The sequence below is a fragment of the Chenopodium album genome, chromosome 10 (genome assembly GCF_948465745.1).
Source record: "Chenopodium album chromosome 10, dcCheAlbu1.1, whole genome shotgun sequence".
Lineage (NCBI taxonomy): Eukaryota > Viridiplantae > Streptophyta > Magnoliopsida > Caryophyllales > Amaranthaceae > Chenopodium > Chenopodium album.
The window spans coordinates 20,330,956-20,348,267 of record NC_137843.1 but is presented as its reverse complement, the minus strand read 5'-3'; the positions used below and the strand labels follow the sequence as shown (position 1 = coordinate 20,348,267).

The following is a 17,312-nucleotide window of genomic DNA, read 5'->3' as shown; positions in this document are numbered from 1 at the left end:
CCACAATCTTAGCGAACGTCGTCGAAGACCGCCCATCTCGTGCCATCTTCTCAAATCTAGTGATAATTTCCACCATCCTAGCGAAAGCTATCAAAAACCGCTTTATCTCAAATCGTTCTTTTCTCAAATCAAATAATAACCTCCCCAATCATAGTGAAAGCTATCGAAGGCCGTTTCATCTCGAACCGTCCTTCTCAAATCTAAGCGAGAGACTCTTTTGGAGCCTTCTGTTGAAAGCTTCTTCATCTTGAATTTTCAAATCTTCTTGTCCTTACTTTTAGGAGTAATCGACCTTTCTAGCTTTGGGAAGAACTTTATCTTAAGATTCTTCGATCTTCAAGTCAATCTCTGTAGAAATCTCCATCCTATGGATCCTTTGTGATTGTAATCAATCATTACTCAAATCAGTTTTCAAATTCGCTTAATCAATATGCAATCGATAATTTGATCGTCATCAGGCCGATCATCAATCAAGACTGTAATCGGGCCGACTACTAATCAAATATCTATCAATTGCTCAAATGTTCTTCAAAAAGGTTCGAAATCAAAGTCCTGAGACCATCAAAGGCCGGCGCGAAAAAATCAAAGCCGTCACGTAGCGACAGGTCTGTCGCGCCGCGTTAAAGAGTATTGTGATGCGCCAAGGTGTATCGCCCTGCGCCAGGGTGCATCCTGCTGCATTGTGCTTTAATCCAAGTCTGAGCTTTTTTGCTCATTCATTTGTGCTCAATCCAATTGCCTGTGATTGTACCTGCATTTTTAATCTTGGACTATAGGACTTTGCTCATGTTTGTAATTATCTTAGGGTTGACCTAAGGCTCGGTGTTACTCAACTTAATGTGCAAGACCACATATGACTTGGCATGACTCAAGGTGATTGACACGTGTGTTAGACTTAACTTGATGTGATATGACATGACATGGCTCAATGTGCATGACTCGTGTGTGCATTGTATTGTGATGTGCTTGACTCAAAATGCAGAAAACCAAAAAAAATTTCGTCATTTTTGTGGAGGGTACCGACTTTCTCCCGAAAAAGAAAGACGCAAAAAGAAAGGAGTGAAGTGTTTGAGGTGCATGTTGAATGAACTTAGTCGAATGCATGTATTAATGTTGTATCTCATAGTGCAAAGGATTAGTTCATCCTAGGCTATCTCAATTGTTGACTTGATGATGCAAGTATTTAGGTAACTTAGGCACGGATGCTAAGCACTTCATACTTTGTGATGCAATGATGAGTGAGTGATGAAGGACTCTAAGATGACGAGGCATGCTTCAACGTCGTGTTGAGATTTCATGACAAAAGGTTCCTAAGGGGAGGGTAATTAGTCTATGTATCTGTGATGTGTGTGAAAGTGACACTAAAGCTAGGCTGCAAAGGCTAACGGTATGGAAAAATATTATTCCAAGAAGAGTCAAATGATGGTGACTCTTAGGCTAGGTAAGCTAATGATGTAGGGATCAAGCCCCCAAGTCTAGCTCTAAGTGGGTAGGGATGAGAATAGGAGATCCCTTGGTATGATCATGCATGAATGTATATATGAATTAATGCATTTTATTACGGCCGCACCCCAATTTGAGGTTACCTACATATCCGTTAAGAATTAGGCCGAACCCGTAGCTCTAGCCGAACCTCGCACAAGTGTGTGTATACCTTAAAGAGGTCTTTTGAGGGTTGTAACATGGTTAGGCTAAAGGTTAAAGAAGAAAGGGGATAAAGGCTCAAGACCCTAGATAAGCCCCCAAGGTGTGCAACCTTGCTTTTGAAATCTTTATATTTTTATGCTTGAGGTTTCCTCACTTTTTAACTCTCTTTTGTTTATATTTTGCTCTCTCTTTTTTTGCTTTATCATTTTTTCAAATTCAAATCTCTTTTTTATAAGTGTGGGCAATCCCGATCATGCAGTCTATCACTCACTTGGCATTCATGTTTCTCAGGCACGGTACCGAGCACTCGATAAGAGACGCAATCTGAGACGTGTTCATATCAAAGACATTGGAACACTTGCCCTTATGCACACTTTTATATTTTTAACTTATTTTGAATTTTTTTTGAGATCTAGGTAAAATCACTCAAGCTTTTGTATTTGCATAAGTTGTACACCATCCCTTCCCAAGGTTAGGTAGATGTGGGTTGAAAAAAATAAAGGTCTATCGTTAGACGGGGCTCAAAGTGGTTTGTCAAGAAATGATTGTATATTTGAAGGTGATATGATAGGCTAAAAGGGGTGCCTCAAATCATTGGTTTACCTTGTGCTTAGTTCGGCATGGATTTTTTTTTTTTTTTTAGAATTTTTTTTTTTAGAATGCGATGCAATGATCATATGCAAGAAAAGAAATGCTCATTTATTAAAAGGAAAAAAGAAAAATCCTACAAAATAAATCTAAGGAAAATAAAAGGTACTTATGCTAGACTTATTGGGGGAAAGGAAGAATCGAAGAAATAGAAAAAAGAGTCACGAAATCATGTCGTTGAAGCTCGCCTCATGTCTTGTGCTTTATCATCACTCGGTCTTCTTGCCGGCTGGAGGTATGGGAAGCTTGTTATTATCGATCAAATATTGGATGTCTTCTTTTAGCTTCCAACACTTCTCAGTTTTATGACCCCTACCTTGATGGTACTTGCAATGTGCATCTGGGTTCCAACTAGGCAATCTCTTCTCAGGTGCGGGATCTTAAATTGGTCCAATGGGAGTAATGAGACCCTTGGCATGGAGTTGATTGAAGGCAGTATCATAGCTCATCCCAATAGGAGTGAACTCTTTCCTTAATTGCTTTTTAGATCCTTGGTTATCCATGGCTAAGACTTGATCGAGATCAAAGGTACTAACGTTTTTGCTAGAGTGGGTGTCTTCAGAAGAAGAAGGATTGTCGTTCTTCTTTCCTTTCCAGCCACTGTTGTTGCTATTGTTAGTAGCTTTTGCTTTGCAAGGTCATCTTCGATTTCAATACCTATGTCGTAGACGACCTTGAAAGTATTCAAATTATGTTGATATTTCAAATGCTTTGAATACTTGTTGATGAACATCCTTGCGGACACCTTTTCAGTAGGGACCTCAACCATATTAGCGGAATTTTCTCTCCACTTGTTAAAGAAAAAGGTGAACCCTTCGTAATCTTTTTGCTTTAGCATCTCAAGTTGTCTATGGTCTGTTTCAACTTGAATTTTGCACTTATATCTATCAATGAAAGCGTTTATTATTCCATCCCAAGTAGAGGTCTTCTCTTTATCAAGAGAAAAGAACCAATGTTGACAAACGGTTTCTAGAGATAGTGAGAAAAAAGAGTGAAAAATATTCCTATCAATCCCCTTAATGTTCATTATAGTTTCAAAAGCCCTTAAGTGAAAGTAAGGATTGTCAGTTGGCTTGAATTTAGGGATGTCATTGGCATTGAACTTTTGCGAAAGAAGCTCCCTATTCGCCGAGACCCCTTGTGAGCTAATGCCCTGGAACCTATAGTCATTGGAGAGTTTGCTCAATCTTTCTTGCATGAGCTCCATTTTTTGTTGCTTCACAGGGTCATTAATTTGTAGTGCCATAGCCTTCATCATTTCAGTCATGTTAGCCACGTCCTTTCTAAGTTCGTTGACTTCTTCCTGAGACGCCATTTTCTTCTTAGATTTTCTCTTTTGTCGAATCGGTTTATCAAAAAGTAGTACTTGGACAGAAGTGTTATCCTTGATTAAACGTCCTTCTCTCCTTGACCAAGTGCTGTGGAAAGGGAAATTGGGGGTAAATTTTTATTTTTGACTCAAGCTCTATTCAACATGCAATAAATGAGAAGAGATCAAAGAAGAATGATATGGATGAAAAAATTATGTTGATAGAGAAATATGGGAGAATTAGGAATAGAATAGGCCCCTAACTCAAATGACGGAAAAACGGCTCATGCATGAACCTAAAAACATGGTAATGGTGACATATACAAAGTGTGTGCTAAGAATAGTGAGTGTAAGTGACATGTTAAGACTTGTGCCATGACCATGTGACTAGACTATGTGACTAGACTCAAACAAAGACTAAGTCAAGACTTCACGTATGTGCACTAAACTGGATAGGCTGTAGTATTTTAGTCATAACTTTTGATCTGTGAATTCAAATTGAACGAAACCAACGCCAAATGAAAGATAAAACTTGGGGCTACAGATCCATAGTTTGTAAGATTCGTAATTCATTCTAGAACTCCGACTATGACCAAAACAAGTTGACATTTGTGCAGTATACGGGAATAAAAATCCGGGTTGACTCAAAGGAACTATGACTTGATTTTAGACATATTTATTAGCTCAAATTAATTAATCAATTAATTTAGCAAAGTCTTTTAGTCCTTGGTTAGTTTATTTAAGCATATTTATAATTACAAGTCAAACCAAATGGTTAGTTTAATCACATGTAAGTATGCACAAGCAAATAATGCACAAGTAATCAAATAGTCACAATATGATGCAATGTGTTTGCAACCTAACCATGGCTCTAGTTCTCTAAAGTTCAGGATATGGGTTAGTCAAAGAGGGTCCATGGTTATGATTCTGGATGCACCGCGCGGAAGCCTTACCTTTGGAAGGGTTGGCGCGAGTGGATGGGACCCCGCGAGTTAAACTCGCTTCCACGGTTTGGTGAATTCAACAAACTCGGATGTACCCTTCGTTGCCAGGAGCGTTTGATTGGGTAGATGGAGCGTGAATTCCCAGAGGGTTATGGCCATATGTAGAACACATATGGGTTCAGAAAAAAGGGAAAAACTCAATCAGGAAGTAAAACCGAGCAAACAGTACTAGAACTGGTCGAAACAAGAAGGTAGATTTCTGGCTCGGTATTGGAAGAACTCGGCGCGAGACTACAGTGCCCGTCACCAGACTATGGCTCTGTCGCTAGACGACAATTACTCTCGCCAGGCGACAGAGCCATCGCATGGCGATGGCACTATTTTCTCAGCGCTAGTTCCTACATGCCTCAGCAGCTTTCTGTTCTTGAATTTTCTAGTTTTTCGCAGCGTTATTCGATTCTAGTTGTGAAAGATATTTCCCTAATTTCCTACGTGTAAAAATCCTATGTTTTTGACGCATTACGGATGGTCTTTCTAAAGCGGACCTTTTTTATGCTTATGCCAATAATGTTAATCAAAATTACGCACATGAAATACTTAGAACTTTTCGAGTCTCATCCACTCATTCTAAATCATTGCCAAAATAAATTTTAGGAATTAAACTAGAAATCCTCCCCAGTGGAGTCGCCAAAAAACTGTAGGGAATATTTCAAGCATCTCACACTTGAGCCCCATTGTGAACATACATACACTTAAGTATGGTGGCGTCCAAAGGGAAGGAAGCTAGAGTAAAAGAGTCGCCAATAAGTTTTAGGAACTTATAAATCGTTCACAGGGTGAAGGTTACACCCCTTCACAATCCATAAGATCGCTAAATCCATAGTGGTCTGGAACCATGACTGGATATTCGGGGATGAAGGTACAAATCCAACCTAAAAGAGATTGAACCTGCCCTAAAAATAGGCCTCTACTTTATTCTTCTCATATTCATGTGCGCTTTCTTACTAACATACAATCAATAGATTAACCCTAAACATGTTTAATCTATTTTGGTTGAATATTAATGCACAAACAAAACTATTATTGGTGATCACTTAGCTTGAATTATAATCATGTTAACCTAAACAAGATTATTAATTATCTTATTCAGCGTGATTACAAGTACAAATTCCCTTTAATCATGCATAAAAGGCGTGATCAAGCAATAAAAATAATAATAATAATATCAAGCAACATAAAATAATCTTCATCTTAATAATCTCAATAAAGTATAATAATATTAGCAAGATCCTAGGCATGATACTAACAAGATTAATAACAAATCCCAGCATGTAACTAAACAATAAAGATCAAATCTTCATCCCTAACATGATACTAACATGATATTAGAAGGAATAGGAAGCATCATAGAAACATACATGATATTAGAAATCTTAGTTATTACCCTAAACATGATACTAGGAAGCAATAAAACATCCTAACATGATACTAGGAATCAAAATAATCAAAGCTTGATTTCTATATCAAAATAATAACAATTAAATTACTTACTTGGATGCCTCGTATCTCTTTCTAATAACAAAATACACACGTTAGTAACTTCAAGGAAAATAATAAATCAAACAACTAAATCAAATAATTGAAATAGGGATTTGGGACCAAACCCTCAGAAATTATCAACCTTTCACGTCTAGGGCGAAGACAACTTCGAACTTGGCTAGGTGTGTCTAGAACTAATGTATGCGGTATGGTGTTTGTAAAAAAGCTAGTTTAGAAAGCTAGAGAGAGAAAGAATAAGCTATTGCTTAAGAGAGAGAAGAGAGAGAATTCTGGGTCCCTTGAAAATGGAGGTCTAGGACCCTATTTATAAAAAAACAGTCCAAAAGCCGATAGAAAGAGTAAGAATTCGAATCGGAATAAAATTGGTTCTGTTGTCTGGCGACATACACTGTCGCCTGGCGACAATCTCTGTCGTCTAGCGACAATTAAAAGATAAAACACGCTTTGTACGGAATCCTTTTTCTAATATAATTAAGTAATTAGAATCCGCGTTAAACAGTTTTAAAATCAGATTTATCATAAAACACTCATTTTATTCCAAATAACACTCTTTAAAATAATAATTATCAATCCTAATTTTATTAGAGTTTAAAAGAACCTTCTAGATATTCTAGAAGATTAAATTCAATCCTAATAACTTTAGGAATAATAATTAATAGGCCCTCCTCTAGATCATTGGGCCACATATAAAATTCATTTCGAGCCCAATTTAGTATTTTGACCACAACTTCCTCATTATTCATCGGAATTGGGCTTATAATATATCGTTGGAAAGCTCTTTTCGAGCCCGATCCAAATACACTATTATTGGACCCTTATCATGGACCAAAATAAACTGGACTGGCTATTTTCATAAATAGAGTATATAAAAAGAAATATTTTCAAAAACAGAACGAGAGATATTTTAATAAAAACAACCGCATCACTAGACTTTCACACTTTCACTTCGTTCGATAATCAAATGACATGAAAGGTATTCATCACTGGGTTTGGTTTTGGGGAGACACATTTGGGTGTCTACACTTATCAAATGAACTATTTTTTTCTCATAACATGTCAATATTACCTAATTTTAGGTGTCTAAGGCTTGAAATCACATCAAAAGAGCATTTTACTAAGTTTTAAGACGCATTTTATCAAAAAGGCCCAAATATGGCCTATATGACTTCTACTTTGCTCATTTTCTACATTTCTTATCAAATGAACTATTTCTTTCTCATAACATGTCAATGCTACCTAGTTTTAGGTATCTAAGGCTTGAAATCACATCAAAAGATCATTTTACTAAGCTTTAAGACGTATTTTATCAAAAATGGCCCAAATATGGCCTATATGACTTCTACTTTGCCCATTTCTACATTTCTTATCAAATGAACTATTTGTTTCTCATAACATGTCAATATTACCTATTCTTAGGTGTCTAAGGCATAAAATGACATCAACAGAGCATTTTACTAAGTTTTAAGACACATTTTATCAAAAATAGCCCAAATATGGCCTATATGACTTCTACTTTGCCCATATTCTACATTTCTTATCAAATGAACTATTTGTTTCTCATAACATGTCAATATTACCTACTCTTAAGTGTCTAAGCCTTGAAATGACATCAAAAGTGCATTTTACTAAGTTTTAGGATGCATTTTATTCAAAATGGCCCAAATATGGCCTATATGACTTCTGCTTTGCCCATTTCCTGCATTTCTTATCAAATGAACTATTTTTTACTCATATCATGTCAATATAACCTATTTTTAGGTGTCTAAGGCTTAAAATGACATCAAAAGAGCATTTTATTAAGTTTTAAGACGCATTTTATCAAAAATGGCCCAAATATGGCCTATATGACTTCTACTTTGCCCATTTTCTACATTTCTTATCAAATGAACTATTTTTTTTTCTCATAACATGTCAATATTACCTATTATTAGGTGTCTAAGGCTTGAAATCACATCAAAAGAGTATTTTGCTAAGTTTTAAGGCGCGCTTTATCAAAAATGGCCCAATTATGGCCTATATGACTTCTACTTTGCCCATTTTCTACATTTCTTATCAAATGAACTAATTCTTTCTCATAACATGTCAATATTACCTAGTGTTAGGTGTCTAAGGCTTGAAATCACATCAAAAGAGCATTTTATTAAGTTTGGAGTATTTTTCATCCTAAATGGCCCAAATAAGGCCTATATGACTTCTACTTTGCCCATTTTCTACATTTCTTATCAAATGAACTAGTTGTTTCTTATAACATGTCAATATTACCTAGTCTTAGGTATCTAAAGATTGAAATCACATCAAAAGAGCATTTTATTAAGTTTGGAGTATTTTTCATCCTAAATGGCCCAAATAAGGCCTATATAACTTCTACTTTTCCGATTTTCTACATTTCTTATCAAATGAACTAGTTCTTTCTCATAACATGTCAATGTTATCTAGTTTTAGGTGTCTAAGACTTGAAATCACATACATTGCTCAAGTATATTTATTCACTAATTTATAACACATTTGCTAATCACTAATTCAAGCACAATATATTTTAAGTACCAAAATTCAACTAACTAACAAGCTTACTAATCTCTAATTTTTTTAAAAAAATTTCCATTAAAATCACCTGAAATTCACAAAAAGAAACATAAAAAAAAAAAAAAAAAAAAAAAAAAACATATAATATAGACAGTTTAACTACCAAAAATCAAAATTGAGGTTAATTTATATTCAAACCCTAGCTAACTTTAGTTTACTCATATATGCCCAATAATTGTTCAAAATGCAAATTAAATATATAGAATTGAAAATAATTGTTCAAAATGCCTACAAAATTAAACACTAACCTTACATAGAAGAGCACCATAATTAGAGGTAGAAGGGGTAGAGAGCTAGAGGGCAGAGGATGCGGAGGGTTACTGGACAGGTGGCGCACTAGTGGAGGCGACTGTACTCGCGTGAAATCGTCGATGCAGCTGAGCAGGTGGCAGAGTGGTAGAGGCTGCTGAACTTGCGCGCAGTGGTGGAGGGGCCTGTTGGATGGTGTTTTCAACACCAAATGAAGTGAAAGAGAAAGAGTAAGAGAAGGAGGGTGGCCGCCGGTGAAAGAGGGTTGCCGGTGAAGGATCGACGGCAGTGGTGGAATAAAGGAGGGCTGCTAGTGTTTTCGAAGGAGGGAATAAAGGAGGGAAAGAAATTAAATCAGATAGAAATGAAAAGGAAAAGGGGGAGAAGCTAGCTTAGGGCGGTTTTTTTTTTTTTTTTTGAGTTGCCACCGGTTTGAACCAGTGGCCTTTAATGAATATGGCACCGGTTTTGTTTGAACCGGTGCCAATTAGCTTGAACCCAATCCCGCCCATTTTTTTCCCCACCAATTTTTGAAAATCGGTAGGCATTACTCGATACCCATTTGTAAATTTCTACTAGTGATTGAAGGATAAACCATGCTAAGCGTAGAGAACTCTCACATGCACCACTCCCCCCGCATTCCATACAATCTTACCGCGGTCCCTCATCTAGATTCAAATCCATCCTTAGAGGTAGCATCTCATGACTCCTCAAAGGAGTCGGAATAAAGATAAGACAATAAAAATGAGGGGAACCCGACATCTTTCCAAGTCATGCTGTCTCCATATGCTTGAAATCTAGCTTCCTCCACCGACTAGTGACTCAACTAACCTAGGTTAAAGGGACATTAAGAGGGTAGTAATGTTCGCTAGGGGGTAAAGGATGGAAAAATTTAAAAATTGGTGATAAGCCTAATTGTGAAGCAAAAAGCCTCTATTCCAAAATCAAACATTACCAACTTTTAAACAAGATTGCCACAAGCTTTAACCAACTCACCAAACATTTTGAACTTTCATTCTCTTCCTCTTTTCATCTTCACTTTTTTTTCCCTCCCGATTTCTTTCACAATCTTCTTACCAACTGTTTTTACTCTTTCTTTCTTCTCAAAAACTCAAACCAAACTCTCAAAAAATTTCAAATCCAATCACAAATCCATCAATTCCTCTTCAAATCTTACACAAATTCATCATATCATCCACCTATTTCCACAAATTTATACTTTCTCACTCCAAAAACTCCAAAATCGTCCATTGTTGAACACTTAAAGCTTTGTTGGAGAAGGTAGTGTTATGGGCGTAATTCCCACGACACAAAGTGAAGTCCAAAGGGTTGTCCTATTACCAAGACGGTCACGTGTTAGACAAGTCTTGGTGTTCAAGGTTGAATTAGATGAGAATTCCAAGGAGACTAATGTCCATTTCTAAGCAACAACCAGCGTCAATGACGCATCTTAGTCGCGACACATCTACACTCGACAACTATAGCAATGTCTAAAGGCCTTCAGTGGCCTCTGTCAACCTACAATGACCTTCGTCGACCTCCATTGGCCTCCGACGACCTCCAATGACCTTTGACGCGACAACGTCAAAAGATGACGCACGACGCCGACGCTCGACGTCTGAACATGACGCGTCTCGTAGTGAGACACCAGAATGTTGCGGAACAAGTCAAGGTTGTTACTAGTTGTTCCTATAAATAAGGAGAGCATTTCTACTGACCTTTAAACAGTTAAGGAGGTTTTTATCATGAATATGAAGCCTAAATAAATCGACATTCGTCAAGGGACTAAGTCATGGAGTCAACCAACTACTTCCTAGAATCAAGGAAGTCACCCGTATCTTCCTCAACCGATTTCTACCATCAAAAGGCCTATAAAAGGGGGGCAATGACCAGCTATAAAGGCAGATCATACACACCATATTCCTAACATAAAACACCCACATAGACTACATTACAAAATACATCACCGGAAGGTACATCACGAGGCTCTATTTGACGATCTAAACGATGACATGTTTCTTCCGATGGTTCTACAAGTCACCATGATCAACTCAAAGATTATACTTTTCTCAATAGCTATAATGTATACTTAATATCTTATTCTCATGCATTTCTGTACTATCTATGACCTTAGATGCCCAAATATTCATTATATTTGTATAAAAAACGTCTGTATCATAGTGAATTGGTGGACAAGTAGCCACCTGCGGTTTTTACCCACCTTCATTGGGGTTTTCCACGTCACCATATCGTGTCTATATTCTTTCTATCTCCATCGTTTACATTTCACAATCTCTATATATTTTAATCTAGTTACCGACATCCCAACCTAAAGTTGTCTCTCTAGGCGATTTTTGGCATTAACAGGTAGTTCTTGGGCTATTTTGGTAGTGTATGAGCACCAATTGTGTGGTATAATCGCTTTCTTTGCTACTTTCTTCCAATATTTCAATTGTTTATGCAAATTATTTTGATTACTTTGCATGTTTTGGTCATGGTGTGATTTTTGTGCGAAAATTTGTGTTATTGGATGCATTTTTGTATTGTTGAGATTATTGTTCGTGGTTAGTTGTTGCTACTAACTAGTTTTTGCAGAAAATTGGTATTTTTTATTGTGCTGTTGTAATTGTTTGTGGCTTGGTTGATTTTGGATAGTTGTGTTCAAAGTTCGTTTGGTATTATGGTGGTATTAATTGGTGGTGATTTTTGGAGTGGTTGTTTGGTGATTAGTAAAGATGTTCAAGAAGAGGAAAAGTATCAAGGAACCCCGTGTTCAAATTAACGAACCTCAAGAATAAGAACAAATACAAACACAAACACCATAAGATAATCGTTTCCCTTGAGGAAGTTGTTCCCGCCAACTGGCCTTCTTTAAGTAATTTTGTGCCTTACAAAAATATGAGACCCGAGTCTCTAAAGCGTAGAACGTGGACTGCACTTTGGGGGCCAAAGGGTTACATGAAAACCCCTCTTGGGGGCGAGGTCTCTCGGGAGATAGAGGAGGAGTATGGTCCTTTTGATGTTAGGGAACTTTGAATGCTTGTATCGGAGTTTGGAGGGTTCATTGTGATTACGCTACTATTCTTCTGGGTTCTTTTGCTCAGCTATGATTAAATAAGTATGTTCCTTTTGCTATGGTCTTTGTACTTTGGTTTAGCTTTCTGTTCAGGGTGCTTCTCTTCTTGTATCGATTTGATTCTCGTCATTTATTTGTAATGAACATATGACTTATACAACAAAAGTTGGATACTGCTTCATGAATGGGTTGTTAGCTGCTACTACTTCTGATCTTTAATAAGTTTAAGATTGATTGTGTTAAATTTAAATAATTATAAAATCCATGTTTTGTTTTTCCTTCATAACTAAGGGTTTTTCTCATGGTAGCCTAAAACAATAATTATTCTTGTGTCTTCTTTCGTTGCTCCTGTCTTCCGTTTGTACACGCAAGTCTCATTGGTGTAGCTCTGATCAAAATTTGCAGGAGCGCTCTTGTGGGTTGATCAAGCTGAATATTTTGGTGCTGGTTTGAGAGGTCTTTGGAGGATGAGTAACTTTTGAAAATGATATTTGATGATGAAATTTAGAGAGAGGGAGAGAGAGAGAGAGAGTGAGAGAGAGAGAGATATATGAAGTGATAGACTTTCAATTGAAGAGGCACAACTAGGAATGCCCTTCCTCCTTGATACAAAATTACAAATTGTTGCACTTGGATTTCCTTCAAGCAATTCAATTCAAGCTTTGTTTAGTGATCTCTTCTTTCCCTTGTCTTTTTATTTTTGTATTGTTCTTCTTATTTCTTTGTGATTTCAATTCCCTGGTTTTGTTAATTTTGATTACTTCTTTATCTTAGTTTTGTGTTGATTTGGGGATTCATGTTTGTCTTTGTGAAGCTTATTTCTCTTTCTAGCTTGTCATCTATGACTTCTTTTCCTTCTCAAGTAGAGATGGCAACGGATCGGATCTGGACATGACTTGTTCATCCATTTTAAGGACATGGATCCAGATCCGGATCCGCGCATCCAAAATTTTAGGATCTAGATCCATATCCATCGGATCTAACGGATCCACAGATACGGATCCTGTATTTTTTTTAAAAAAAAAATTTATTACATTTAAAAGTTTTGTTTGTTTAAAAGGAGCTAAAATATATATTTATTAGTTCAATTAATTAATTAATTAATATATATATATATATATATATATATATATATATATATATATATATATATATATATATATATATATATATATATATACATGGTTCATCCATTATTTTTTATTTTGACGAGAGTTAAATCATTGTTTTGAAAATTGATTAAAGTTTAGTTCAAAAAATAATTACAAACAAAGTATGTAATAATAGAAAAAATATAGGTAAATATTTATATAAGACTAGTCAACTTAATTAGTACATAAATCTTAAATAATACCATAGTAAATATATAAAAAATTATAAAGCGAATCCACGGGTCGGATTCTGACCGGATCTGGATCTCAAAAACAGGATTCAGATCTAGATCCGGTCCATCAAAACGGATCCGGATCCAGATCCATCGGGTCCAAAAATTGAAGATTCAGATCCGTTTTACGGATCTGGATCCAACGGATTTGGATCCACCGGATCCAGATCGGATCCATGATCCATTGTCATCTCTATTCTCAAGGCTAGATTTCTAGCTAGGGGAAGGGGGTGAAGAACTTGGTGTAGTTTGGATTGAATGGATGATGATTGATTGATTGTCATACATTGAGATGTTGGACATGTGCTAATTAAATTGCTCGTGTTTATTGTAGCGCTCTTTAATCTCGTTATTTCTTATTATGCCTAGTTTAGTTGCACGAAAGTGACCTAGATTAGACTTCGATTATGTCCATCATCTTGCTAGGATAGTTGCACAGGAGTTAATTATCTTGGTTACTTGGTTAGGATTGCATGTAGTTGCTTCTATTGGTATGATTTTCATAGGTGCACAGGAGTGAATTATCTTAACGCTAGAGGTATTTATAGTACTTTGAATGCTTTTAAGCTAATGGTATCCACAAATTGTAATCGAGCTTCGTTTTATACAAGTGTATTACAACCATATGTGAGCACCACATTCCGATGGCAAGATTAGAAATGAGAGACATAAAGCATCAGATTAAACTTTATTTAAAGGGAAACAAAAAAAAACTAAAACGACGTATACACCCCCTGCTCGTGTTTGGATTTCATGTCGAGTAGAAAATCAGTGAAATTGAGTGCAGCAGGCAAAAGATAAAGGAACCCTGTCACAAAACATAACACTATATTTCTGTAGTATACAACCCAATAGCTTTATACAAACATAGAAAGTAATACCTATATGTTTCTTACAAGTTAGGATCCTTGTACTTTCTATATCCTAAACCGAAATTTATAGGAAACAAAATAAATTTGGGGAGAAAATGAGAAAGGAAAAATCCTACAAGCATCACCTCAACCTTGTTAGGTGGGAGCATCAATTTCATATTGTTTGTATATACCAACTTCATACATTAATTTACAGGTTTTGTATCTGTATGTTTTTATTTCTAACTCAAACCTGCGTCCCTGACATAAGTGGCGGTGAAAAAGCCCTCATCATCTGGTTCACAGTCGCGAGATTGATCTACAGATTAAGTCCATAGATGGTTCTTGTACGATGAATCATGAAATTTGGATTACATGAGAAGGCTGTTGTGAATCAGGGTGCTCAATTTCTTCGTCAGATGAGGTTTCCAATATACTAGGGGTTTCCTGTAAGTTAAGAAAATAAAGGATCAGAATCAGTACAAGAAAAATCACGAATACTGTAAACATCAAAGAATTCTGAATGAATGAATGGTACATACATCTTGGTTCCTTTGTCGCCGTAGTCCAGTAACTGCCATCATGGTGACATACACGAGCATTAAAATTCCTGAAACTCGGAGCATTGCCAGCTGAAACCAAAGAACATCAGAATTAAATTACAATGCTTATTCAGCATGCTCTTTCCAGAAACAGAATAATAGTTGTATTTACTTACGATGAATAGGGGAAGAGCAAACTCGTGATCATCAGCACCACCAACCACGATTGGCAGAGTATGTCGTAAAATCAGGAGACCGATGAACTGTAAAGTAACATAACAAAGAGATTGATGTCAGGAAATAGGTGGAAACAATAAGGCATGTTATATATAACCGTGACAGTGAAAGGAAAATGGTTCTTACAATCACTGCAACCGTGAAACGGCATAAGAGACTTCTTGAAGAAGGTTCTTCAAAGTCAGAGTCTAGAAGATCATCATGATCAGTCGAAACTGCTTCCATTAACTGTGACTGAACTAATTCTCGTCTGCTTATCTGCCAGTTTCTCCTGATAAAAACACGTGCATTGTTTCATTTAGTGAGTTTGATCATTGGTAAACTTTTGCCTATTTATTTTTCATGTCATCATAGCTGAGGAATTACCTAAAATTCATAGGAATACGCCCATATCGAAGTAGAGGTGGGGGTGCAGAATAACCTGGTCTGAATGGCTGCAATCAGAAAAATTTAGCAGCATTCACATTTGTTTATATATCATGTTCATGTAATCAGAGTACCGCGAAAATAACAAGGAATTGGAGCTGCAATAAAATGAAATCCAACCTGGTGGCATATTTCACAATTGGTGTCACCTTTCTCGTTACACCACCTCTGTACGCATCTGCGATGAGCATACTGCAGGCATTATATGAGCTTCTTCAGCATACATATCTATGTTAATAACAACACTAACCGCCTTTAATAAAACAAATTACTCATAACAAACAAACACGACTCCAATTCACTAGTTAAGACATGTGAAAGTCACCAAGACATGTAGTACTAGTAGTACTATCTTGGTTTCTTTAGCCTTTTACTTTAATACAGAATGCAATACAAAAATTAATTTATATTCATGCAATCATGCTTTAAACAATTGAACATGAAGGAAACATGCACCTTACATAGGGTAAATTCACGTTAAACGTTAGCTTTTAATCTAAAAAACGATCCTAATATAATATTCCCTCCATTCCAAACTTATAGGTAAAAATTTTACTTCATTTCAAAATTATAATTCAAATCTAAGTTCTTGAACGGGATAGCTTTTAAACTTTTCCGTGTTACCCTTAATGATACCTTTATATCAATTTCATAAAAAGGTCAAAAACGCATATAAAATAATCAAAATAGTTTCGTTACATTAGCCATGTTCAACCTGAAATCAAAAAACAAACAGAGTCTAAACTAATACAAACCTTCAAACTACCAGAACAAGAACAAGGAGTCTCCATCTTAGAATCAAAATCCTCATCTTGGCATATCCTACACTCCACAACTTTCCTAGGAGATGATAATTCTCCATCATCTTCCTCTATTGGCATTAAGAACTCAACATCCTTGCCTTCTTCAATCTCCTTTGCTCGATTTCGACTTTCGATTGCGGCATGTATTGTTGATTCTGTAAGCAACCGGTTCACCAGTAATGCTAAATGATCACCCATCTTAAAAGTTACTACAACCCCAACTATACAACAACTTCACCAATGATCAACTGTATCCTGGAATTCAAACAAAAACTTCTTATTATTGAGTTATACTACTATTAAACAATCAAACCAACAAAAAAAACAAGTTTTTAGAAAAAGGGGAATCAGGAAAAAGCTATGAAATTTATTCCCAGTTCATAAAAAGCAAAAAGATGTCACCTTTTTACACAAAAAAAGGCTGAATATTTACAAATTATTAGAGTAATTAACAAAATCCCAAAAAGGGTGGAAAAAGGCGGCTGACTGAAAAAAAGAAGAAATCCAGAAAAGGGGGAGCAGGAAAAAGGAGACAAAACCCAGAAAACAGAAAAAGGTGTGATTTTTATGAATTAAAAACCAAAAAAAAACAGAGGATAAGAAAGAAAGAGACTTACAAAAGAGGGAAAGAATGTGTAAAAAAGGGTGAAATTATGAAGAATTAATGGAAGTATGAAAGAAGATGAAGCAAGAGATAGAGTAAGGTGGGTTGAACAAGGGAATAGAAATGCTAAGCAAAGCAAAGCAAAGCATTTTTATTGAAATTTTGTTCTTCTTTTTTTTTTTTTTTTTTTTTTTTAAGGTTTGATTTGATGTTGTTCTTCTTCCCTCACGACTCACGTCATATATAAAGCTTTTGGGATATTTTTGTTGAAAATTATTTAAAAGAAATGTTGGTGATCAATGAAATGAAAAGTGGGTTGAGATTATAACGGTGAAATCAAGCACCATTATCCCACTACTTTCGTCCACGTTGACCTTTTTTGTTAACCGTCTATTGTCGTGGCTATTGGTTACTGATGTTAGCCTATATTCCCTCCAATAATACACAAC

The 17,312-nt window shown here is 36.1% G+C and overlaps 1 protein-coding gene across 2 annotated transcripts; it reads right to left on the bottom strand.

The window, feature by feature from the left end:
- Positions 1-14,213: 14,213 nt before the first annotated feature.
- LOC145563772 (uncharacterized) lies at positions 14,214-16,974 on the bottom strand. 2 transcript variants are annotated; one of them, XM_081624196.1, is made up of 8 exons: positions 16,877-16,974; positions 16,212-16,514; positions 15,577-15,648; positions 15,397-15,464; positions 15,157-15,301; positions 14,970-15,056; positions 14,794-14,883; positions 14,214-14,698 (listed from the first exon to the last, which is right to left on the bottom strand). In XM_081624196.1, the coding sequence occupies exons 2-8, from the start codon at positions 16,455-16,457 to the stop codon at positions 14,609-14,611; spliced, it is 798 nt and encodes a 265-aa protein (XP_081480322.1). In that variant the 5' UTR covers positions 16,458-16,514; positions 16,877-16,974; the 3' UTR covers positions 14,214-14,608. The 2 variants fall into 2 exon arrangements, with proteins under 2 accessions (XP_081480322.1, XP_081480323.1); XM_081624197.1 differs by lacking the exon at positions 16,877-16,974 and adding an exon at positions 16,662-16,810.
- Positions 16,975-17,312: the final 338 nt, after the last annotated feature.